Here is a 26,908-nt window from a genome sequence, read left to right on the forward strand (position 1 = left end):
GGGGTTGTCGAGCTAGTGCTTGATGTCACAATAAGAATCACTTAGAAGAGAGAAACCGAAATCCCAATATTTATGAATGTTTTATTCTCATTCTCATTCTCATTCTCTATTCCAACGTTCCAAACATGACCGAAGGAATCGATGTTCCATCGGATCCTCCCAGGGAATCCCTGAGAGAACCAACCACATCAACCAACTACTTCAGATGGATGAGGGCACTTCTCTTCTCTTCTCTTAGGGGTAAGTTATTACCTGAAACAATTGCTCCTGCATATTAAGACCTTGTTATTTCCCAGGAATGAATGAATAAATAAATTCACAGATGATGCAGCTCGAGAACCAAAAGACGTGCTAAGCAAATATTGTGGAAAAAAGAATTAAGGTTTCCAGCATTAGGAGCGAGTTTGTCAGGATTACATAAACAAACCAGGAGTAAGTGGTCACACCATCTTTGAGAAGAGATATGCAGTAGAAAAAATGAATCAAAATTACAAGTTTCTATCCCCATGCCTCAGCTTTAACTAATTGCTTCCGTCTTAACCACACTTCCAGGATTTTAACTACCAAAATGAACAGGGGTGAATGAAATATAGCCTCTACATGATCATATTTAGATCTGTGAGGTCATCCATCGGTATTTCAAGACCCATGGAATCATGATCTTGCAGGCCGTCTTCATCAAAGTTTAGCCAAGAACCGAGATCTTGATGCCCACCAAGGTCATTGGATACACTAAGTTCTAAATCTAATTCATGTAGCTGCAAGTTTGAAAAATCAATGGGTTCCTCTGCCTCTTTGGATGAACCCTGGGGATTGTTTCCAGGAGAAACCAACCCAGCTTCTCTGCTTGCTTTTTTGCTAGCATTAGCGGCTGATTGACTGAACCCACCAACAGATGGAGATGAAGTATGCCCTGCTTCTGCAGAACTGCCGTGAAGCCCGTTTGTCTTTTCCTTGGGCTTTTTTGTTTTGCGCTCACTCCTAGAGCTGCCCAATGAAGAGCGACCAGCTCCAGATACAGAATTGTCCCTCTCACTACTCTTTCCCTTCACTCCACTGGGGACAGTGCTGCCAACAACATTATCAAGCAGCATTTCCCTCTTCTTTGCCCTGAGAAAAACTTGTCCACTCGAATGAGTTATAGCTTGAACAACATGTGAAGAATCTCTCTCAAGATTATCACTGTGAGAATCCTGTCTCTCAAGATTGCTTGAAACAGCACCTGTGACTACAAATGGGAACCCAAATCTAAGACATTAGCTCGGAATGAATAAAATGCTTGTAAGTTATATATATCTATATCAATATATATCATACCAAAGACAGATTTGTGTTGACATACCAGATCCCAATGCTTCTGGTTGATGGTTACAAGCTTCATTGTATGTATTGCTAGCAGTTCCTGAGCCAACACAATCAGCGGATTTTGCATCACTGTTGCATGACGGAACTGAGAAAATGATATCTTGCAATGCAGGCTCACTAAAGCAACTCCTTCCTGTATCTTCAAATTTCCGACATCTACCAAGAGTGCGCTTAACAAAAGCCATGGCAACTTGTTTTGAGACCTTGCGCATCATACTTTTTGAAGCACTGCTCCCCCGGCAAGCCTGTGAAATTTGATTGAAAGAAAATTTAATGGTTTACAACTAATGAAATGTGTTGGTTCACTCCACACATCCAATAAAAAACAATCCACCACTAGAATACAACAGGAAACATTACTTTTTTTGGCACAACCAGGAACTCAATATTGTACAGCATCAACATATTACAGATTTCACCAGCAAACCACAACAGCACATAGTTAAATGAACATTGAATGTAGATACCCAATAAATGTAGAAGTTGATTGATCAGGAGGGCAGAGAGAGCAACCCCTTGCACAAGAAGTTCACAAAAACAAAACAAGCATGTTTCAGAGAAAAAAAGAAAGCAGGCCCCATGGCAACTGATGGATGCTCTCACTCCCTGTGAGAGGTTCAGGTTCAAGTCCAGAAAGAGAGGGAGGGAGTTCACAAAGAAGCAACAAGTAGAGGGATGAAGAGAGTGGAAGTTGATGAAGAAAAAAAAAGAATGCCTTAGAGAGAGAACACCCCATGAGAGAGCACGTTTCAGAGACAGAACCCCTCATGAGCAGCTGAATGCGTGCATACTCACTCTAGAGAATCAAGTCTGTTTGAGTTAGACCCCCTCATAAGCAGCTCAACTTGTAGATGCTCTCACTCTGGTATTAAGCTGAGAGAGGGAGAGAGAGAGAGAGAAAGAGAGAGACCATACAAGAGGCATTGGTTTATGAAATGCCATGCCCACCACTAAGGTGTATGCAAGTTTGAAAAGATGAAACTTTCAAAGTCGTTTTCATGTTGTAGTGACAAAGATTCTCCCATAAATGATACTGAAACAAATGTTAAAACAACAACAAAAACATCAAGAAATGTTGCAAAATATACATTTGGTAATGAGTTTCATGGGGAAAAAATATGCAACGCATTGTGCATACTATGACTTTTTAAAGGTCAAACAAAGAATAATGTACTAGGATTATGCATAGAAACAGAATACATAAGGAATACAACAACCCGTGAGTAAAGTTTATCATAGATTCATGTCTCAAACTAACGGACAATGCCAGTTAATTCCTTAAATGAAACCACTAAGAAGCAAAATAACTCCTGTATGGGAGAAACATTTGATGAACACAATAGAAACAAGTTCAGACTATAAGAAGTCCAAAAAATGTAAAATGCAAAGTTCAACATGGAAATGAATGAATAGAGTTATTTCTATGTTTTATCATCATATCAATCAAGGGTGCATCTAACAAGAGAAAGAATCTATAAGATGGTCAACGCAATGAAGTTGGGTTTTTGGTTTTCCAGATACTCCAAACAGTAGCAGATGGAGAGAGGTCCCAAACCATTTTTTCCCCTTAAGCCACACCTTGTTACACTAGCTCTGAAAATTACCTAATGATTTCAGGAACACCCAAAATACTCTAAATCAAGAACAGATAAAAGATCAATTGGAGAACACAAACCAGCAATGGATGATAAGATGCAAAATGGTTAGAAACAACCAAGCCTCTTCTATTGAGCTGAAGCACTGTAAGAATCCTACCATTGCTGTTTATACAAAGTACACAAATTGGTATTTGAGGGCGCCAAATTTCAGAACCAACACAGAACTAGTGAAATTTCAGGAAACAATGATAACAACTTCTAAGCTCACAATGCCCACAATTTCCCAATAATTAAAGCAAAAGCCCTCTGATTCAATGTTAAGGTTTTTAGTTCTCTATTATAATAACTACTGAACTATAATGTGAGTATTTATATATTCAAGCAAAAGTTTAGCCCTTGAATCTTTTAGATGATTGACAGATTGGTCAGAAACATACATGTATATACTTTGAACCAAAGCCCTTCACTTCAAAATGATATTTCCTTTGTAATAATTATTAAAAGTAAGATCAACTTTTTATAGGAAAATAGAAAAAAAAAAAAGAGTAGAAAACACCTAAACAAAGAGGGGCCACCCTAGCACATGAGAAATATTCAAACAACAATAGCAGAAAGGGAGTGAAACAATACCAAGGGCCTTAGGCCTCCTCCATCCTATATAATGAACTCCACAAAGGATAAACTTCCTCAAAGAAAAAAACAAGGATCAAGCTCAACTCTGGAAATGCCATTCCTTCACAAATCCTACAATTATTCTCCCTCCATAGACACTGAATAAAGGCAAAAACATGCAACCCCTAAAAAATGATTAGCCATCTCCTTACTTGGATTTCACATGCTACACCAATCTCCGATTAGAAACAACAAATTCACTGCAATGAACTGATTTTGTTTTTCTTATAGGTTTTTTTTTTCACTGCAATGAACTGATAGTACAAAGGAGGACAATAAATCCTTCCAAAATATAGAAAAAGTGGATAAAAATGTAGGAAAGTATCCTGTTCCATGAAAAAACATGACTATCTACACAAACTGAAGGTGGAAGTAGCAACGTACACAGGCTAAAAATGTGGTACCAATTCACAAGGATTCATCCCTTTCACATCAGGGGAATGGTTAGGATCTTCCCCTATGCTGCCACCCAAAACTTGACTTGGATTGAGTGTTGAAATCTTAACCATCAATGATGGGAAGATATTGACCCCTGATAGCAGCTTACAATAAGATTTAACTGGGAAATACTTAGTTTCCATATCAGCTGATCCCCTGCCACTCTAACCAAAATTGAGAAAGTGCTTTCCAAAAATTAATCCACCCACTCCAAATCCCAATCTTCAAAACCCTGTCAAGGATCCTCATTGGAAGCTTCATTCCCCTAAACTAATATAATTAGCTTCCCAAGGTTTCTTTGTTAACTTCAATTCTGGAGATATGAAAAGCAATCTTTCAAGCATGACCTTCCCACGCCAAACATTGGACTAAAACTCGGTTTTTTGGCTGTTTCCTATCAAATATTTATTAAGAATATTTGGCTTATAATCCCAGACCATGCTAATACATTTAAAGAACAAACAAAACCATTGCCAAATTGACTAAATTAGTCTTCCTCCTCCCAACCCCTACACTAGCATTACAAAGGTGGTCACAAAATAGACAGCCAGGCTCAATATGATGCTCTTAATTGCAAAAACATATCAATTTGGCCCCAACCCACCAACACATGTGACTGCTCCTCCCTGAACAGGGATGTCCTGCAGGTTGTCAAAAAATCTTCTCATAGCTGAAGAAATCCTCAAATAGTTGCTGCTCAACTTAGGATACAAAACCATTTTTACACAACCATTTTAAAACCTTTTCAATACACTAAAGATCCTCCTGCAACCCCTTATTGCACCCAAATTACTCCAAAAGGGTCCTCCCCTACCATCTCTCTAAAGCCCATAGACACCTGTAAAGACCTAAAAAGTTCCAAAATCAACAGGATACCAAAAACCTCTAACAAGAAGGCTCCTCACCAGGATTTCATGGATTGAAAGTTGGTCTTGGAAGAGGCCTTGTCTCAGAATTTGAACCTTGTTTTTATAAACATTGAAATTGTGGATAAGTTGGTTTGGAAGATCACAAAACATGGATGTTCCTAGTCAAGTCTTATTACAAGCCTGTGTTACCTCACATGGTGTCATCTTATTACAATACCACTGAGACATTGTGTGCAACCCAAAGTCAAAGTGCATCTCTTATTCTTATATATACACACTATAATGCATTTTTTAACAGACCAGCCAACAAGAATATGCCACGATTTTTCAAAATTTCTCCAGCTTAACATGATTCGAATATCTATTTTCTATTTCATTGTCTTTGTTCCTAATAAAAGATCATTATAGCAGTAACACTTTGCTTTTATAAAAAGTTTATAAATGGTTTTTTTTTTTTTTTTGGATAGGTTCATAAATGGTATTTGGACAGCTTCCACAGCACAATAGAACATAGACAATGTTCTTCATTCTATTTGTCAGATCTTTAAAGGAAGCCCTTTAGTGCCATTACTCAGTGTGACAATTTCAAATTTTTGGCACATCATGCTCCAGCAGCAGGTGTGAAGAAGCAATTAATACCAAATGTTAGAAGCACAAAACTTACAAAAGTCAGTTTCCAATCATAAATCAGCTTCCAATCATAAATAAATGTGATCAATTAGAGCTTAACTCTGTTTATAACACAAAATAATATCACAGAGCTCTGAATACATAAATAAATATGTTGCTGAACCAAATTAAAAAATATATGGTCATCACTTGGAATTTCCATATTATACTTAAAATAATTGACACAATGAGTTATTTCTCTTACTTCAATTCAGTATAGTTTATTATATTTACCATTAAAAATCAATAAAGCAGTACAACTGCATTGTAGTGCATTAATAATTAAGGTTGACTAGTGTCACTAGATAAGAGTATGGGAAATTTATTTGCCCTTAAGCCAGAAGACTACAACTATCCAAATAAGTTTAATTTCCAGGTAAAAACCAAAAGGGTACGCGAACAGAAGAACTGTCTGCTTATTATATAAGGGGTAAAAAATGGATATGAGAGTTTGGTAGGTAAACAATCAATTTTGAGGAAAAAAAATATTATATTTAAGAAACAACCTGATCATAGTTAACATTTTCAACCTTTTATACACAACATTCTTCCTGACAACACTTAGCATAAGAATATCAGAACCTCTGATTGCCAATTTGGATGCTTAAAAGTGTGTCCACATTAATTTTTTTGTCTACTTATTTTGATATCCTGTAAACATTTACAAATGGCCACATATATTCTGCATTTTATGCAATAATTATTACAATCACTGGAAAAAACACAGCTATTCTCAAGTCTAGATTTTTGAAAAGTTACTGTGTCCTAACACATTATTGTGCCAAAGTACATTAATCATATGCCAATCCACAATCACATGTTTGAAATCCACAACATGCTAAATGGACTGTTTTATTATCAAAGAAAGACCACATGTGAATTTAATAAAGGGAGATATGGAAGCAATATCAAATCTCTATATGTTATGAATTAACAAACACATGATAAGTAGCTGATTTGAAAGTAAGCTGAGTTGACAAAAGAATAGAACAAGTACCAGTCGTTTTCTGTAAGCCATCTCAACAAGTTGATTCATTGCAACCTGTTCAATATCCCTGCAAATTAAACTGCATTGTTATTATCCAACAAGTTAGAAAGTTGAATATCAGTTACACATCCAAATCATAGTGAATTTTACCTTCTTTCAAAATCCCTCCCATTTTGAACAGCTTTATCAATTTGCCCCATATTCGTCTTCTTTTTCCCAACCTATCAAATAATCAGGAAAACAATATGAAAGAACATAGTAAGTATCCTAAAAGATGATAAATAGAGGTAGAAAGGCATTCAAAATTAAAAAGCACAATTTCTTTGAGACAGAACAACTCTTCCCCGAGAAAAAAAAAAAGAGGAAGAGGTAAGAAAGCAAATCCATGTAGAACTTCAGCATCTTATGCTTAAATACTGCAAAATCAAATGAGTAAACCAGAAAATGCATCTGTTGCTACCTGTTGATACAGTTTCTCCTTAAGTGTCACAATCTCTTGATTAATCCCTTCCTCTCCCTCAGCTAAATCAGGCTGAAGCAAAGGCAAAAAAGAATACAACATAATCATGGTTACAACTTCACAAGTAGTCCTGCCATGGGAGTCATACATGAAATCTATATGATAGATCAGTGTGTGGATTAAAAGTCTACCATTGTCTCTGGATATAAGCCAATACTCTGTAGCTCCAGCAGAAGCCTGTCATCCAGACACATTAGCTGATATTGGCAGTCAAAAGAAGAAACGCCAGAATTATTTATTTGCCTAGGATGCGGTGTACCCAGATCATTCTGACAAATATCACCGATAAACCCCACATCTGAATGCGATAAGCCATCATCTCCTTGTGACTGCTCATTGTTATATAAAGAATTGGACAGGCTTTGATTCCTAATTGTGTTAGATGCAACACTCCGATCAGAAGAGTATCTGTCCAACAAAGAACTTTTCTGACTCTGAGAATCCTCTTTGGATTCAACCTCGAATTCCACCCTATCCCTATCTTTAAGTTCACCGTCAAAATGGTTACATGACCCACAGTGAGAATCATCACTTGCATATTGAAAAGATAGATTTTTTCCTTCACTGTTGTGATAAAGTTCTTCACTTTCATCCTCTTCAATCAAAGCAGAGAGAACTCTGTGGTACATGGGAGTAACCTTGTCCAACCTCCATCTCATGTCGAATGTTCCACATGAAGCATCAGCCTTAGATGATTCTTGATTTGAGAGGCTTCCTTGTCTATCACCAGAGTCCCTCGTCTTATCAAAAAGAAGATGTCAGCAAGAAGCTAAAATAGATTAAAAAAAGAAAGTTATTGAAGCTTAACACAATTTAATACCAAAACATCAAATTCCAGGCCAAACATCTGAGAAAGACTCCCATCAAGCTCCTCTGCAAGCCTTAGCTGGATCCAAAGACATATTAGGAAAACATATCCATGTCTCTGATCATGCTCATAAGCCTCTATCTAAAGGTATTCATAAAATAGTTAACATATTCGTATATCATAGTAACTACCTGCTGCTTCAGGTAGGAAACGTCTTCCAAGCTGACAGAAGCAAAAAAAGATTCCATTTTCTTCCAGAATGGACTAGAACAAGCCATATCTGTAGAAGAAAAAAGTAAAGGCATTAATTTATGATAAATATGAAAGAAAAGATATGGATTTCATGGTGCAAAGGAGAAAGGAAAAGAAAGGTGGGTTTCAGATGCATACTGCTAGTGTTATTGGCAGCTTTGGCAGCTGCTAATAAGTCTTCATAGTCATCATCTGATTCACCTGAAAAAATGGTGTTGCCAACTCTTATTCATAGAGATTGTTCTGAAGAAATATTTGACAAGGAAATTTGTTCAAGTTTGTCTAATTCATTTCAGCTATTTTGTTCTTGATTTATACAGAACAAATGACCAAAATAAAACAAAATTGCATGCATTATAAAGAAACATGAACACAAAATGCAATGGATCCCAAAATTCATGATAAAAAAAATAAACAAATAAAAAAGAAAAAAAATATCAAACAGAAGCATCTTTGAAGGCATTGTAGCAATGCAACACGAATATACGCACGAGGATTTGACACACTAACCTCAAAAAGCCTAAACTACAGGATAATTCTATCACATATTCGAGTAGGTACAGATTAATCTGTTTGACAGCACAAAAAGGTTAAAATAGGTCTGTCCTATACATTGTATCCTAAAGTCTGCAAAACTTTTCAAAGAGTTTGAGACACTTATAAAATAGTGAGAACTGTAACTCCAAACATGCAAGCAAAGTTTCATGGATTAATTTAATTTACCTGTGAAATCTGAGGAACCAGTGTTCAACACCTGCCCAGCACGAGTAAAAGTCTTCCGATCTGTCAACTTTTTTGAAGGTGGGCGGCCTGATTTACTGAAGTCAAGAATACAAACAATGAAATTACAAGTGTCATAACAAAACAAGTAAACTTCTAACTTCTCTCATCCCTAAAGAGAAAAGGTTCCAACACCTCTTATTCTTATCAGAACCAGGCCTCATGGTCTGAAGTGGCTTTTCTGTTGGCCGGTTCTCTAACTTCTCCCTCATTGGAGGAATGTTTGGCTTGGATAAGGATGAACCCCTTCCACTCCTTCCTTGTTTCTGCATACCACTTCCAACTTCTTCTCTAATGATGATTTTATTCTTTCTAGTAGGCAATATAAAAGACCCAACTTTGTGAACTGCATCCACTGCATTCTCACTGCTATCATTTCCTTTCTCTTTTAACTTGTTTCCCCCAGCTCCTGATTCTTCACTTTCAGATAATCCAACCGGAGATGGAACATTCTCAAGCTCTATTTTAAACTTTGGGATATTATTATCTACACCACTAGAAATTATTGCCCCAATGGTTCCATTGGAAGAAATCTTAGCACTAAAATCGGAAGGTACAAAGCCTTGAGATGAAACCTGAGCTTCATCATGATTTGAGACAGGAGATACAAGACTTGCTCTTCTCGTTCGTGAAATTTTATGTGGTCTCTGGCCAACCCACTGTGCCATGGGTTGAGAAGATGAAGCTGTAGACAACGGGCGTTTCTGGTTGTTTACCACTCCCAAAAGAGAGACTTTGGTTATGCTAGGCTGTTCCCAACCTTCAAGAGCTCCAGATGAAGAGTGAACATCAGGAGATGAGTCAGCCATCATGACAGAACCTGTTCGTGGTGCTCTCGAAATCTTCCCTTTTATCACTCTACTAGGACTGCCTCCAGGGTTGTCTTCATGAATATTCGGCCTGCAACTAATTGATCAATAGCCTTATGCAACAAAAAATAAGTAAAATATGTAGATTTTCAAGGCAATTAGATGTGCATACTTTATGATCTTCCATTATAAAAGGGGGAAAAACCTACTGGTTCTGCAACTCGACTAGAAACTTAAGAATGAAAAAATGTGAGGAAGTGAATACATACTTATTGTTTCCTTTGGCAACAATTCTCTGCTCCATTGCAGTTGTACGTTCCCTTAGAAGAGGGACACTGTCAAGCTCATTCCTACGAACAGTACAGGCATTAGAACTAGCAGGCTCAGAAGAATCCTCTGACTTGTTCATTCCACTAACACCAGGAGAAGATCTAGATCTGTAAAAGAAGACAAGTAGAAGCACATTAAAAATTTTGTTTATTTAGAGTATGTTTGAGAGTGATTCTGAGATGATTAGAAGCAGTTCTTAATTCTTGGAAGTGTTTCTCTTACAAAAAAAAAAAAAAAAAGGGCTTATAGCAAAGTTCCAAAAATCACATTAAAAATTTAGAGAATCACTTGAAGTAATTCTAGGACTAGCACTTAATAGGTGCTACTTCCAAAAATCACTTTTTGGTTCTGTAATACATTTTCAAAATCACTATTAAAAGCACTTCTTTGGTTTATAATCCAAAAACTAAATGATTCTTTATAAAAGTGTTTCTGATAGAAGAGTTTGTTATTAGCAAAAATGCTAGTGGCAAAAAGCATTTTTACCCAAACAAATCCCAAAAGGGCCCTTAGTGATGGAGAATCATGCATAATAAATATAAGAAACTGTCTAATAATTATCATGGAAGCAACCTAATTCCCCTAGAATATAAATCAAGAAAAAAAAAGGTGTTAATAGCACAACCAAAATTCTCATAATTCAGGCAAGAAAGTGCAATTTAAGTTTTCATCCATTATTAGCCATAGAAAAGTGAAACAAATTAGAAAAAGAAAAATAGAGAACACAACAAAAAGGTAGAAGATGCATATCCAAGAAAAACCCTTCCTCATACCGATACCTAAGTATGGGCATTCCAGGGTGGACTAAAAATCATTCAACTTTAGAATTAAAAAGATGCTCTGGAAGAATGTTGCTATTTTTTTAAGGATGTGAGAATCAAGCATAATACAAATGAATCAAGCCCCAACCTCACGCAAATCCTTCTAGCTTAAATAAGCCTGGCCATGCTGGCTTTCATGCCTCAGATAGCACTGCAAATGATAATATATTATGTGCAAGGGCACATTAATTTGGCTTTCATATACTACTACATATAAGAGAAACAACTAATCCACATAAACATAAGTAAGCACACCCACCTCCCACACTCCCAGCCCTTCCCTAACCCCAGCTGGCCCCTGCCTCCACAAATCTATATATATATAATAACGATAGTTGTTGAAATGACTAAACCCAAGTTCAGGGATCCTTTTTCCAATAGGGATCCTTTTCCAATACATATAATATCATACATCTTTAATGACTAAAATCTGTATCAAATTTTACATTTCAAGGAATTGTGGAGGGAAAAAAAGGGAAATATGAATAGAATTTTATGGCATGAAGCAATAAATACAAACAAAAAGGAAAAGTAAATCCATTCATTTAAAATCAATCAATAAATTATGAAAAAAAAAAATTCAAGCACATCAATAATAAACTAACATACAATCAGATCCATCCAGAAGAACCTCAAATAGAAGAAAATTCTAGCCTTCAGAAATAAATAAATAAATAGATTGACCACAAAAAACTGTCTTAGGGTAATTATTATTATTATTATTATTGATCGGCAAAAAGAGAATATTAATAAGCACCAATTGAAAGAGGAGCTGCACCCCTATGTCAATATTATCATGACAATACTACAATATCCATCAAAGATTGCTGATGAATTATCTTCTTATCTAACATCCGATTGGCACTATACACATCGAAGTAGAGAAATGACAAAAAGAAAAAGAAGTTATGTGGGAAGTACAATGGTCTGCAGTCATTTGGGTTCACCTTATGGAGGTGGCGGCGCCCTACAAACCTCTCTCTGTCTCTTAATGAAATGATGGTTAAAAGAGCAAAGATCTTTCGTTTTTTTTATTTTTTTATGAGAAGGGTAAAAATCATTTTATATCATGTATTTTTATAACCTTATTCTTTCATATTTCACACATTGACCCCACAGTGACTTAATTATTTGTGATTCACCCACATAATAGCTAACTTCATATTTTGTTCTGGAATTACAAAGTATATTCTCTCATAATAGTTCTTTTCAGTCACATCCATATGCAAATAAATCACACCCCCATGCACAGCCTGGCAGTGGTCCTGCTCATAGAATTTGGGAGCATGCTGCTCTTTCATTCCCATTCTCACTCCTACTTTTGCTCTAAGCTCCATTGAATTGGGCAATGCCCTTAGCACAGACAAGATGTAAAAAGAAAAATCAATTTAGGAGGACAGCATATCCATAAAAGCAGGAAAAAGGAGAAATGGTACATTACTTCTCGGATCACGAAACCCTCAAAAATAAACAAGAAGGAAAAAGAAGCCACTTTTGAAAGGGCGATGAGATCCCTCAAAAATCCTTGAACTACAATCATTCCAAATTGATCAGATAATGCTAACTGTAATTGTCCAAACATACAAGCAGTAGTCAACCCCCAAAACCCCCACCCCCATCCTTGAAAAAAGATTGACCATGAAATCAAGGAACCTCAAAAGCAGCATACAAAGAACATCATAACTTCGAAGCAGAAGAGGAACGAGAAAAAGCAGATGACCTACCATCTCTAAATCGGATTTGCACATGTAACATCTATTTAGAGTTGCTTATCCCTATACAAATGGTAAACAGTGAAAACATTGCTCATAACCAGTGTCAAAAAAACAAAAAAAATTCCTCCAATGCAAGCCTTCTTCCTCCCATCCACCAAGTTAGCCATATTGAGTCATTCATATCTCAGGCAATGTGAAAAATTTGGAAAATTACAGCCTTAAGGCTTCTCGCTACATTATAACAAAAGAATTATGTTAATATAAATATACACTACATTTGCTCCATGTTGCATCGAAATAAATATTGTTTATGTATTACTTTCTTTGGCAATACCGTAGTCTTGTTTGTGTACTAAAATTTCTTACAATATTTAGGTGCCATTTGGATGCAATTCTTGTTTTTTACAAATTTTAAAAATTGAAAACATAAATATTTTCCAATTATATGTTTATGTCATATAAATATCAACATATTTAGTAGTTCTAATTCTGTTTCCTCTTTTTAAAAACAAAAACATGTTTGGTAACTACACATGAAATTAAAAAAAAAAAAAACAAATGCAATTATTTGATAATTTTTGGCTATTTTTCAATGTTCATAGGTGAGACGCTAATATTGCAGATTAAAAAAGAAAGAGAGAGAAAAGATACCAATGATGTGTAAGTGTTAATTCCACATTTTATGATTTCCAATTAAAAATTTTAAAACAATTTCAAAAATCATATCTAGTGACCTTTTCTTTTTTAAAACTTTTTTGTTTTTTAAATTTGATAGCCAAAATTAAACAAATAAACATTTCAGTTTATTTATTTATTTATTTATTTTTATATTTTCTCTAGCAAACCAAACCAGATAATTTTTTTTTTTTTTTCTTTAGAGGTAAAAGCAATTGTATTAAAAGCATCTAAAACACACCTAAAGTATACACACAAGGCCAAAAAAGGGAAGGGATTCACAAAAAACAACACCCTCACCTCACATACAGCCCAACCAATCAATATAGTGAAATAAAGACAAAGTGCTAGACCCTAAATGTACACCCACTCCAATAACATGTACATGAAGGAGTGAAAAATAGCATGGTCTGTCAAGTTTGAATCTTCAAAGGCTCTTCGATTTCTCTCCTTCCAAAGGGTCGGCATAAAGGAGCTGCTTCTAGAGAATTTACCATTGGCTTCCTATTTTTTTTCCTCTTTTCATTTTACCTTCTGATATCAACAGAGAATTAGTAGATCCTGAAGAATATTTTCACAAGTTCACATATTTTGAGATAGGCATTTCCCCCCTATTTTGATGTGAGACTTAGGCATTTATGCTGATCTAATTTCTGTCTTCTGATCTGGGTCATATTCTATATTAAAAAAATTAAAAAAAAAAACCAGAAAAAAAAAAGGAAAAAAGGAAAAAAGGAAAAAGAAAAACCTTTCAGATGACTTAAGTTGACATATCCTTCCTGACCTTTTAATTGAATCCTAACTCCTTAACACCTATTTTTATAGCAGCAGCAGCACCATAAAAGTGGGCCTAATACCATGGATTTGTCCATCCATCTGTCTATCTATCTATATAACAGTAAGTCAAAAATGATTCCTTACATGAAAAATTAACAAAATCAACAAATGATAGTCTCCCATTCCCAATAGATCTCCGTGACCATACAAACAAAAGGCTCATAGAAAAAATTGCCATTTTCAATCACTCCAAATTAACGATGATTCTTCTATTCCTTTCATTACTAAGCACCAAAATAAACAGTCAGGCTATTTACCATAATTTCTTCTTCCCCATACATACAAAACTTCCTTATCAACTATAAAATATATACTTAACGGACTCGAGGCAACCAGGGGCAGCTCAACAAGAAATGAAGCCTTAGGCAAAAAATTTCAATTAGGTATTTTTTATATCATATACAATAATATCATTTATCTATTTATATATACGAACTTGATAGAATTTGATTCGTTAGATTTAGTACAGAGAAAGTAGAGTTTTGATTTTGAAAAAATTGGTATAAGCATGTAAAGAGGAAGAATTAAAAGAGAAGTTGGAGAAGATAAAAGGACTTATTAAAAGATTTAAGTTTTCAAAATAAAATCAATAGATTCTTTTTTTAGAATAATAAGTGCTAATGACTACAAAGGGTAGTTGAATCTCTTAAAACAAATAACTTTATTTGTTAAACTTTTGTCTATTAATATTTGTTAATATCTCAATGCAAAAAATATTTAGACCAGGTGTTACCAGCTGAATAGGTCTGAAGACCAATCTTAATGGTTATTAACCCCTACGAGTTCTACACGAGTATGAGTTGATCGTGATCTATCCTCTCCTATAAATCCTAGGTCATTTGAGAAACACACTTAGTGGAGAATTCTCTAGAATTCATTTGAGAAATCCTTGAAAGAGAATTTGAGAAAGATAACCAAGTGATTGTGACATTGCAATCTGAATTTGTGTGTGATTGAGATGAGTTTTGTCTTCACTTTGAATTTTCTTTAAAGGTTCATGACTCATCAATTGAAGATCAATAACATGTTCTCTCGTTGCATAAATATTGTTCGTTTTGAGCCTAAAACTTGCATCACTTTAAAATGTGTTTGCATGGTTTAGAAGGTTTCACTACATATAAAGTGCTAGGACCTTCTCCCCTAAGCCGATGAGAGATGTCATAAAAAAAAAAAAAAAAAATACAATGATTTGCTCCGAATGTGTAGTTATATCATTGAGCCCATGTGATGCTAAGGCTCACACAAATTTAAAATGCGCAAAAACAATTAAGAAGAGATTACTAGATATAAAGTGTCAACAATTTCTCTCCCAATCGGATCTTTATATGTAGCGGCATCATGTTAACAATATATACATGTTTTAAAGTCGTTACTAGATATAAAGTGTCAAAAATTTCTCTCCCAATCAGATCTTTATATGTAGCAGCCTCATGTTAACAATATATACATGTTTTAAAGTCATGCTAACCTTAGGCCAAATGGACAATGTCTGCATAGAAGGAAACAAGTCATTACAAATATTATTATTGTGAGATTCTAAATTGATTAGAGAGAAGTTTCTAATGCTTTATATATAGTGGGTTCATTCTTAACGATGTAAATGCGTTTTAAAGTTGCTTAAATCTTGAGATCAAAGCATACAATATCTACAAAAGGAAGCAAATTGTTACAAGTTGTTCAACTTAGGGTGTCATACGATAGTGTTAAAGCTATAATATATGATCCTTTAGACTAATAGTAGAAGTCTACTATGAGTTTGAATTAGAATAGGAAATAGAGTTTGAATTGCAGTAGAACTTAAATGTATTTGTATATAAATATTCATCATCATCAATGAAAATGCAATGTCATATTTTCTCCACCCTCTTCTTTCTCAATAGAACTCTACCCCATCAAAGATCCCTTTATTTCTTTCCCGCCGCACACACCAAAACAAACAAGAGGGGCCATAATTCACACCTCCCTCCACCACTTGCCCATGCCTTTCGCCTTCCTACTCAAAAGGAGCTCTTTCATAGATTTTGTAAATACCCACTAAAACCCAAAGATTGCTAACATGCCATGCATCTTTTTTATTCTTTTGCAAGGGATAAGGATTGTTGACTCCTCATTAGCTTTACAAAGACAGCATCTATTGGTCATCAGCCATCCTCTCCTCATAAGAACATCAATGGTTAGGATTGTCCCCCATGTAGCCTCCCAAGCAAAAAACCAAACTCTCGTAGTGGCACAAGTGTCCCAAATTTCTTTCACAGTGAATAGGCTTGATTCTCATCATGTAAGGAGTTATTGAAGAGACTCTAGCACTCTCACCTTGTGGATGAGTTTTAAGAATTGCATCACAACTCTAAATTCCTAGTCTTGAAAACGTCTTCTGAATAAGAGGGACCAAGAGCCTTCTCCCTCAATTGCCACCCAACTGTTGCATTCATATCAGTAGTTGGCATTCATATTAAAGGCAATCTTGAACAATTGAGGGAACACCTCATTTAGATGGCACTCACCTGTCCATCTATCCAACTAGAATTTGGTTTTGAGGCCACTCCTAACCAAAATAGAGGTCCTATGGTCAAATTCCTTCCATCCTCTTCTAATTGCTTTCCATAAACCCATGAAAGATTCTCACCTCTAAAGTACACCAACACCTGCCACCCCCAACCCCCCCCCCCCCCCCCCCCAACCGGATATTTGCCTTGGATTATCTTCCTCCATGGGCTATCACACTCATGAGCATATCTCCACAACAATTTGCCTAACAAGGCTTTGTTAAGAACAACAAACTTTCTAATTCCCAAGCCATCATTCCTCTTATCTTCACACACTGTTCTGCAGTTCATAAGGTGCATTTTTCTCTCTTTAGAATGACTCCCCACCACTCCAAACCAGAATAGAGGCTCAACTCTTTTACCAATCAATCTGCAACCTGGTTGGCTGACCGACACCTCTAGTAAAAAAAGAACATCCCAATGTCCTATGTTTTAGGACAGAAACATGTTTAATAACATAGGTCGTCAGTTGTCCTGTCCCTAATCCACTTTTTAATTGAATGTACTAGTGATAGTAGTATACTAATTTTATACTAGTAGTAGTAGCAGTCATCCGGTGATGTAATAATAATAACCACAACAATACACCAGCAAGTTATTTGTGAAAGGCAGCTTTTGAAAGTTGAAACAGCCTGCCATTCCACAAATAAATTTAAAAATTGAGAAATCAATGTTGTCCACACTAGAAATATCTCCAAACAACCATACAAGGAATCAAGAAACCCTCCTGTCACCTAATAGTGTGATTAGACAAAACCACAGCAGATAGAAACCATCAACCAACCAAAGAATCATAAATCAGAAATTACTTCTTAATAGAAATATAGAAATTACCTGAAACTATGAGCATCACCAGATCGCAACTTAGATTCAGCATTCAGCCTTGGATGTATAGCTCGTTTTGTATCTCGATCACCATTTAGGACTCGACTAACTACAGCTCCTACAGAACGCTTTCTTTTCATTTTTTTATCCCATCCTTCACCTCCAGCAGGCAGTCTGTTGACCTTTTCTTCAATCTGAACAGAGGCCCCAACACCAGCCTTGAGCAAATCTCGATCCTTTTCCTTGACCATCTGCTGTCTTGAAATGATCATGGCCCTACCCTCTGGCTGATAGGTTTAGAACAGTAAACCAAATCTTAAACTAGTCAAAGAAAAATACTTGAATGTTCATTATAGAAAGCATTTATGCAGAAAAAGTATACCAAAAAAGGCTAAAATGTAAGTGTTCAATCAGAGATTGGAACACAAATATTTTCCCTAATTTAAATGAATTGGCAGACTGGGAAAAAAAAAATTAATAAGGAAACAGAAAATATTATTAATGGTATTGGAATAATAAATATTCAAACATTTAGGAGAAGTAGAAGTTCAATTTAGAATTAGACCTCTAGTCCAGAAACTAAAGACTACAAGAGCAAACACTTTCTCTTGGGTGTGTGTATGTAGTTGTAGGTATACAATTCAACTTCATCATGCATAATAAAAAGAAATGTCAACTCACTCTCATGTTTTTGAAAACAAAAAGATTGAATATAGACTTTATTCTGCGAGACTACACTTACAGAAAACCAGGCATTAAACCAGGCATTTCTTTAGTTTTCTCTCCTTCAACAAAATGGTCCAAATGGTAGTCCTTTAGGTAACTAAGTACAAAAACGTACACCCAAAACGATGGTGCAGATTATCAGAACTTTTTTTTTTTTTTTTATAAATAAGAGAATATATTAAATAACACAAAAGGCATACAAAGGTATATGAGTCGTATACAATGAGCACCAAAAGATAAGCAAAAAAGAAGGGACACAAAAATACTCCCTCCCTCAACAAAGGCCAATCTATGAAGTCAACCAAAGGCATATAGCCTCTGCCTATGTACACATTAACCCACAGTGAGAAATTATTAAGAAAAAAGTTTTTAAGTCTTTGCCCTGACAATTCCTCACTTTCAAAACATCTCTGATTTCGTTCCTTTCTAATAGTCCAAAAAATACATAAAGGAGTAGCTCTCCAAGCCTTAAAATTCCTTCCACATACAAAAGAGTCGTGCCACCCAAGTAGAATCTCCCTAATCAACTCAAGGATAACCCCATTGAATACAAAAAATGGAGAATACCAACTGCAATAATATCCTTGCCTTATCACAATGTAGGAGATTATGATCAATGGACTTTGACTCCTCTTTGCACACGGCTCACTTGTTGACCAATGTCCACCCTATTCTTTGAAGCTCATCCAAAGTCAACCCCTTGCCCCAGCAAGCCTCCCAAGTGAAGAAACTCACCTTAGAAGGAATTTACGAGTTCCAAATAATCTTTAAAGGGAATAGGATGGCACAATCTTTCTCTAAAAGAGAATAAAGCTCTTTTACAGAGAATACCTTTTTGCTATCTCCCTTCCAAACTATATCCTACCCCCTCTTCACTATCTATCCTTGGAATTTATACAAGAACCACTACATGACAACCAACTCCCAATCATTTAGATTCCTAACAAAACAAAAATACCAATTTTGTCCTTCCCCTCTCTGCTCCTAAAAGTCAACTACCAATTCCTCTTTCGAATTAGATGAGGCAAACAAGGACAGGAAGTCTCACATAAGGGCTCCTCACTACACCACCTATCTTTCCAAAACTACACCCTACTCCCACTACCCATTGCAAAGGAAACCTTTGTTTTAAATGAAGCAATGTCCCATTGCTTTCCTATCGCTTTCCAAACCCCAACCCCATAGGAATCTCTCACCACACCTGACTTCCCCTCTCTTTCTCCCTAAACTTTCCCCTTGTGATTTTCTTCAGCAACGAATCTCTTTTATTAGAGTAACGCCAACATCACTTACAAAGAAGGATCTTATTTAGCAAAAAACAAAAGAACGAACACCTAAGCCTCCTTTGATTTGGCTTTACAAACGGTTTACCACTTCGCTAAGTATATTTTGTTCTTTAAGGTCCATCCTCCCTATAAAAAATCCCTTTGAGTCTTCTCTAATCATAGCCTTACTATTCTTAGGATGGGGAACAAAGACATACAATAGATTGGTAAACTGACTAGAGTACACTACAAAGTAATGTGAGTTTTCCCCCTTTTGAGAGGTATCATCTCTTCCATAACAAAAGCCTCTTGCGAAACTGCTCTTTTACCTCACCCTAAACCACCACAGACTCGTACAAGGCCCCCAAGGGAAGCCCTAGCCCTAGGTAAGAAATCAACAAGTTTCCCACCTTACAACCAATTTCACAAGCCAACTCTTCCAAATTATCTTCTTCCCCACTAGGATCATCTTGCTCTTTTCCAAATTTATCTTCAACCCCGAAATGGCTTCGAACCACATGAGAAGCCAACATAAATTAGTGACTTGCTCCTGAGAGGCCCCATAGAAAACAATAGTGTCATCAGTAGAAAGGAGTTGAGAGATTTCCTCACCCCCACCCCCTCTTCCCCCAACATTAAAACCCAAAATAAAACCATCATCCTAGGCTTTCTTTCAAAAGCAAACTACTGAAAGCCTCCATAGCAATCACAAACAGGTAGGGGATAGAGGGTCCCCTTGTCTCAATCCCTTAGAGCTTTAGAAAAATCCCATAGAGGAACCATTAACTAAAACAAAGAAACTAGTTGAAGAGATACACCACTTAATTCCATTCTATCCATTTTTGCCCAAGCCCTAGCTTGCTAAGAATTGCTAACAAAAAGCCCTAGTTCATGTGATCATAAGCCTTCTCAATGTTGAGTTTCCACAACAACCCACAATCTCTCTTTTTTAGCGTTGAATCAACTGCCTCATTTGCCATCAACACCGCATCCAAAATTTGTCCTCCCTCCACAAAGGCATTCTGAAACTTTAAAACCACTTTACCCACCACTTTCTTAAGTCTATTGGCCAACACTTTTGCCAACAACTTATAAAGGCCTCCTACCAAACTTATAGGCCTAAAATCCTTAAGATCATCTACTCCTTTTGTCTTAGGGATCAACACCCAAAAAGTTGCATTTAGGCTTCTAACAAACCTACCATGCTCATGGAACTCATTAAAAAAATTCAACACTTCGATTTTCACAAACTCCCAACTAAAATGCCAAAAGGCCATTGAAAATCCATTCGAGCCTAGAGATTTGTCACCATTCAACTCCGACAATGCACCAAACACCTCATCCTCTGAGAAAACCCCCTCTAACTTCCTAGCCTCAATCTCCTCCAACACCTCAAAGGAGAAAGCATCAATTCTTTGCCTCCAATCCCCATCTTTAGAGAGAAGGGTTTTAAAAGCACCAACCACCCCCTCTTTTATTTCTCTATCTTCAAAAAGCCACTCCCCCCATTCACTTTGATCTTAGCAAGGAAGTTTTTTCTGTTGTGAGCATTTGTCATCTTATGAAAAAACTTAAGAGTTTCTATCACCCTCCTTAAGCCAAATTTCTCTTGATTTTTGTCTCCAAAACACATCTTCCATCAAAGCCCATTTTTGGTAATCCTCCCTCACAGTTTTCCTTGCTATTGCCTCAACAGTAGACAAAACACCTTCCCTCTCCTTCACAACCCAGAAACCTAGCTGATTAAAGGCCTCCTCCTTCCTTAATGAAACATTGTCAAATACCTCTTTAGTCCAGCTTTTCAAGTACAACTTCAAAGCTTTCAGTTTAGACGCCAGAATAAAACTGGCAGAACCTGAAAACTCAAGATCCAACCACCAGCCCTTATGTTTTCCATCTTTTCATCAAACTACTATCATGCCTATGAGACTACAACTACTCCCAGGAATTTAATGAATACCTTACTTCTATCTCCAACCACTATTTTGACATAAAACCACCTAAACAGACGTGAACGGACTCCCAAAGAGTTCACAACGATACCCCAATACTTTTGAAACTCCTCCCAATTGATTGCAACTCCTCCATAATTTCCCAAATCTACAGACCACTCCCAAAACTGCTGATGGATAGAAAATTCCAGAGTCACCTTTCCCAACTCTTTGAAACCCAAGCAATTACCAAACTTTTTCCACCAAACAACCCCATGCTTAAGCAAACCATGTCCAGAAAGGAAGGATCCAAAAATATTCACTGCACAATATAAGACTTCTGCTCAAGAACATAGATTTGACACCCGACATTTCCTGACAATGCAATTTTCTTCTGAACAACAAACTTACCCATTCTTTTTTCTTCTTTTCTGAAAAATTTCACCATTTTGAAACTAGCACCTCAAAAAGATTCATAATATGCAGACAATATACAGTAAAATGGACACCCTTCACCAGTATTATACTCCGGAAAAATATGGATATTATCTTTTGGCAATATATAGTTTCCTACTATTTGCTTCTCATAGATCAATTCTATGGTTTCTGTCAAATTTAAAAAAAAAATGTATGAATTTCACAACACGTTATTTTTTCTTATAAGCAAAATATTTTGTGTGTCAGTATTTGCACGCCTTTGCATTTATGAGTGTGTAGGCAGTGAACCCTAGTTCAAATGTACAAATGAAGTACACAAAGAGCACCCAAAAAACTAAAAGAAAAGTGAAGCTAAGGGCCCCAGCCCAACAGCCAGACTAAAAGGATTTTTGTCCTCATGAAAATCTACCCTCACCAAGAGATTCCCTGGACCATGAAAACAAAGATACAAGGAACAGATCTTTCAAAACTAAAACTGACAGCTCCAGTCAATTGAAGATTTTCCATTTGGTTCCTTTGGCTCCTTCCAAATACACTAAAATAAGTCCAAAGAACCAGTATTTTTAAACATATCATCAACTTACTATTATTACTGCCAGTTATTGTGCACTAAATAACCACTCAATCCCAGTTTCTTGACTGGCTTGAAGTGCCAACTTTCTAACCTTTGTTTCTATATCACTGGATAAATGTCTTTCGTTCTTGAACCCAGTATGTTGTGAACACACTGGAGAATAGAAACACCCTTATTAGATGTCATCCATCTCTCTTGCTTGAATATCCACAACTTCTACTGCTTTTTCATCCATTTCAATCCACTAAATGGTACTGTATAAATATTGAATTTTATTGTGCTTAAATTACAATGTTTGTTTAAGACACCAAATTTCCATCCAACTTTACATGACCATGCCTTTTTCATCTTTCAAGGTTGGCCTGTTTTAATTAATTCCAGTACTTATATTCCCAGCATTTATCTGGACAACTAGAGCAGTTTCAAAGTGATATTAAGGGTAATTTTTTACCATGCTTTTCCAAAATAAGGATCATTTTCCAGAATGGTTTCAACTCAATTTGATTTATCAGCCCAACCTTCAGCCATACCACGTCTATCATGTTAGTAGATGTTAATTTGGAAGTCTGGTGAATCCTTGATTCAACATTTCTCTTCTTTTTTCTCTTGATAGGCAAGGATTCATTATATTAACAACGCCTAACTAAAGGGCACGAAAGCATGCACAGAATATCAGCATTCTTTTTAATCCAATTAAATTAAAGACTTTTTTTTTCCTGATGGCCAAGGATTCATTATATTAACAACACCTAACTAAAGGGCACAAAAGCATGAACGGAATATCAGCATTCTTCTTAATCCAATTAAATAAAAGATTTAGAAAATGTTTTACAAGATTTTCATATATGATGTCTCATTCTCTATCCAAGTTTTGTATCAATTCAATGTCAAATTCCAAACCTGCACAACTAGAACATATTCAAGAGCATTTGGGGACTTTTAAAGAAGCATGGTTGATAAGCATTATTTTGAGAAATTGTTCACATTATGGAGTACTCTTAAGAATGCACCTAGTTGTGTCTTCATCCCGTGTGTCAGCCAAAACAACCAGTACAATCAATACAAAAAAGATAAAAATAAAAAATGTAAACACTAGCACTCTGTTTGTCATGAAACCCTGTACAGATTACTCAACAGGATAAAGATGTTACTAAATCATTAATAAAGATCATATCATGAAATAAATTTTAAAATACGAACCCGTGCATCTGCCACTGATGTGCGAACACGCTTGTTCAAGACAACATTCTTAGTTCGCTCCTCCAACCTTTGAGTTGCAATATCATGAGAGTTCCTAGAAATTTGACTTCCCACCTTCAACAAGTTTGCTCCACCTGATCTTTCACTTAGATCAGTTCGTTGACGCTTTTTTGAGCCTAGCGCCTCCCTATACTTATCCAATTTGAATATGGAGTCCCGAAACGTTTTTACTCTATCCCTGAGGAAAAGACATCATATTTTCATTTGAACACCGTAGCTCAAAGGTCATGAATGCTTATTGGCAGTTAACTACATGTTACTACATCCTTGGTTTTCCAGTCTAAATTCAAATTTACATTTTCAACATGAGCAGGAAATAATAATTGAAAGGAACATTTCACTAAAGTACAAAGGTATGGAAAAAAAAAAATTGAATATAAATAGCATAATGACCTAATAACAAGTTTATATAGAAAATGTTGGGATATGTAACACATAAATGAATGACCATCCTCCCAGTTTTGTTCCCAGAAAGAATGTTGCATCATTCTCTCTAAGAGCCAAATATTACCATTGTGTATTTCTCTAAAAACATATGCAATGTGCTTCATGTCTACCATACAAACTGTGCCATAAACTGTGATGCTTTAATTGTAATACAACATATAGCAATTACCTGGCCTTTTTACGGGTATCTATGATGCTTTCTTTAAAATGTTTTAGCTCCTCTGTTGCCACGGGAGGAGAAGGCTTAGAGTGAGCAACTCCAAATGAGTGATCCTCTGATGTACTTCCGAGAGAAACTCCAAGAACTTTTCTCAACTCTCCTGATCGGGTATATTTCGGATTACCTAATGTAATCGGCTCTAATGGCAGACAATGGGGCAATGGTGGCATATCCGCTGGCAACATAGAACTCCCTCGATTTGAATTATTCCCAGAACTTACCATTCTGCTCTCACTTAAAGCTCCTGGCCATTGCCACTCTAATTAAAGCTCCCAAACCTGTCCAAATTAGTCAGATCTTCCCAGAATCAGCTGAAGCCGCTCACTTCCTGCCATTGCAAAGTGATCCATAATTTAGTGAATTCTCTATCAACAAACCACCCAAGCATGCCCCAAAAAGCTGCATCTATTATTTGATTTCTTAAAGTGTTCGTCACACATCAAATCTTACAATTGAGATAAAATCCAGATAACTATACAAAAATCATTACCATCAAGCAACTAAAAACTGGCGTTAAATAACCATCAATGCATAATACCATGTTTGGCTACTAAGAAACTGAAACGAAAAAAGAAACAAAAAAAAAAGGGTAAACCCAGCTTTAAAAACAAACAAATAAATAATGCAACAACAGGACAACTACCACAATGGACAATCCCCGTCAGGTCGCCGCAGAAAACCGGAATCTCCGGAGGAAACCGAAACCTCCACCCAACACAAGTTACACAACGACTAAACCAGCAATTCAAAACCCCATCATTTTCTTTTCTTTACTTTCCCTCAACTTTCCCAGTACCCAAACAAAGGGCAAAAAAAAAAAAAAAAAAAATCCAGTGCCGCAATCGCAAGAATTGAAGCTCAACCGAGCCCGAATCCGTAGGTGTACCAAAACCCTAGGGTTTGAGAAAAGAAACGAAAAATCAGAGCAAACAAATGAGCGAACACAAAATTCGAAGGTTAGAGGGGATCAACACTCACTCGATATTGAAGGAGACTTAGATTGAGAATGAGATTGAAATTGAGATGAAAGATGAAACCCTAGATTGGCGCGTGTACAGAGAGACGTAATGCGCTGTACATCGGCATGATAATTATTTAGCATTCGTACGTGTTGACATGCATTTCATTTCTTCTTATTCTCACCATTTTCTACATGTTTTTTTTTTTTTTTTTCCTCTGAATTTAAGACACCGAAATTTGACAAAGTTGGTGTTTTTTGTCGAGTTGTTGGAATAATGTCAGTCTATTGTCAAAGTTGGCTGTCCTTCTCGTTCTGCTCAATCATTTTTTTTATAAGTGTAATTTAATAAAAATATCGATAAATACGTATAGTAAAATTTAAATTTTATGAATATATTATAAATATAAATAACAAAAATATCAATAAAATAAAAAATTATTAAAATTTTATTAAAATATTTTTAAAAAAATAGGAACAATTGTGTTTTACAGAGCTCAAAAATTAAGATTTGGTCCATATAAGTTCACTATTTAAGCACAAGATCTAAAGGAAGTGTGAAAATTAAGAAGAATGATATGAAATTTTTATCTTTTCAAAAATAACATTTATTGATTATAAAAAAAATAAAATTTAATATAATTTAGTGATTTGGAAAAAAATACATCCTTTTCCAAAAAAAATAAAAATAAATTATTATTATTTAAAAATCAAATATCTTAGAAAATATATATTTTTAAAATTGTGTATATAAAAAATAACTGAAAATATCTCAATTTTATTTTTTTAAATGGTATATATTTTATAAAAAAAATTAGTTTTCTAAAAGTAATAAATTTTCAAAATAATTATTAAAAAAATTAAGATAAAAAGTTTCTCAAATATTATGGTAGAAAATAGTTTTGAATGGTGTATTGGTCTTTTCATATTCTATATCATCCTCATCAATTATGCAACTTTTATGGGTTAAATCTTAATTTTTGGGCTCAGAGTTCAAAAGACAATTGTCCCATAAAAATAAATAAAAATACACATGTTAAAATTATTTTATAATTATAATTGACATAATTAAAGATAATATTATCATATTTTTTAAGAAAAAATTAACTTCAATTATTTTAATATATTTATATTTATTTATTTTAAAAATTAAAAACTAATTTTATTAAAACATGTTTTATTACCTTTTAAATAAAAAATTAAATCAATTTACATAAAATATTTACTTAAAAGTTAATTTCTCAAATTTTATTACAAATTTATGATGACAATTTTTTACTATTAATATGAATTTATTTAAATAATTAAAATTATTAAAAATTATATTAATAATTTATCTTACCAAATTAATTTTAATTTATAAAATATTAGAACTTCATTAAATTTTTTATATTTTATCAAATTTTGAATAAATTTATATTTTTAATATTTTAAAATAAAAATATAAAAAATTAAATAAAATTGGAAGGATAAATAAAAAAAAAATTAAAGTGAAGTGATAATAATTTTTTAAAATATGATTAATAAGATAAATATGAAAAAATAAATAAAAATAAAAGAATAATATAAAAT

The 26,908-nt window shown here is 35.0% G+C and overlaps 1 protein-coding gene across 4 annotated transcripts; it reads right to left on the minus strand.

The window, feature by feature from the left end:
* Nucleotides 1–336: 336 nt before the first annotated feature.
* LOC117915991 lies at nt 337–25,509 on the minus strand. Of its 4 annotated transcripts, XM_034831778.1 has the most exons (17): nt 25,357–25,509; nt 25,022–25,271; nt 24,328–24,706; nt 23,652–23,889; nt 17,527–17,804; nt 10,038–10,205; nt 9,095–9,865; nt 8,903–8,997; nt 8,318–8,380; nt 8,119–8,207; nt 7,940–8,005; nt 7,251–7,859; nt 7,060–7,131; nt 6,750–6,820; nt 6,609–6,666; nt 1,343–1,610; nt 337–1,228 (listed from the first exon to the last, which is right to left on the minus strand). In XM_034831778.1, exons 3-17 carry the CDS (start codon nt 24,600–24,602, stop codon nt 597–599), a joined length of 3,753 nt encoding a protein of 1,250 aa, XP_034687669.1. In that variant the 5' UTR covers nt 24,603–24,706; nt 25,022–25,271; nt 25,357–25,509; the 3' UTR covers nt 337–596. The 4 variants fall into 4 exon arrangements, with proteins under 4 accessions (XP_034687669.1, XP_034687670.1, XP_034687668.1 ...); XM_034831779.1 differs by lacking the exon at nt 25,022–25,271 and having other exon boundaries at nt 9,095–9,859; XM_034831777.1 differs by lacking the exon at nt 25,022–25,271.
* Between the last annotated feature and the right edge of the window lie 1,399 nt (nt 25,510–26,908).

The sequence above is a fragment of the Vitis riparia genome, chromosome 6, assembly GCF_004353265.1.
Source record: "Vitis riparia cultivar Riparia Gloire de Montpellier isolate 1030 chromosome 6, EGFV_Vit.rip_1.0, whole genome shotgun sequence".
Taxonomy (NCBI): domain Eukaryota; kingdom Viridiplantae; phylum Streptophyta; class Magnoliopsida; order Vitales; family Vitaceae; genus Vitis; species Vitis riparia.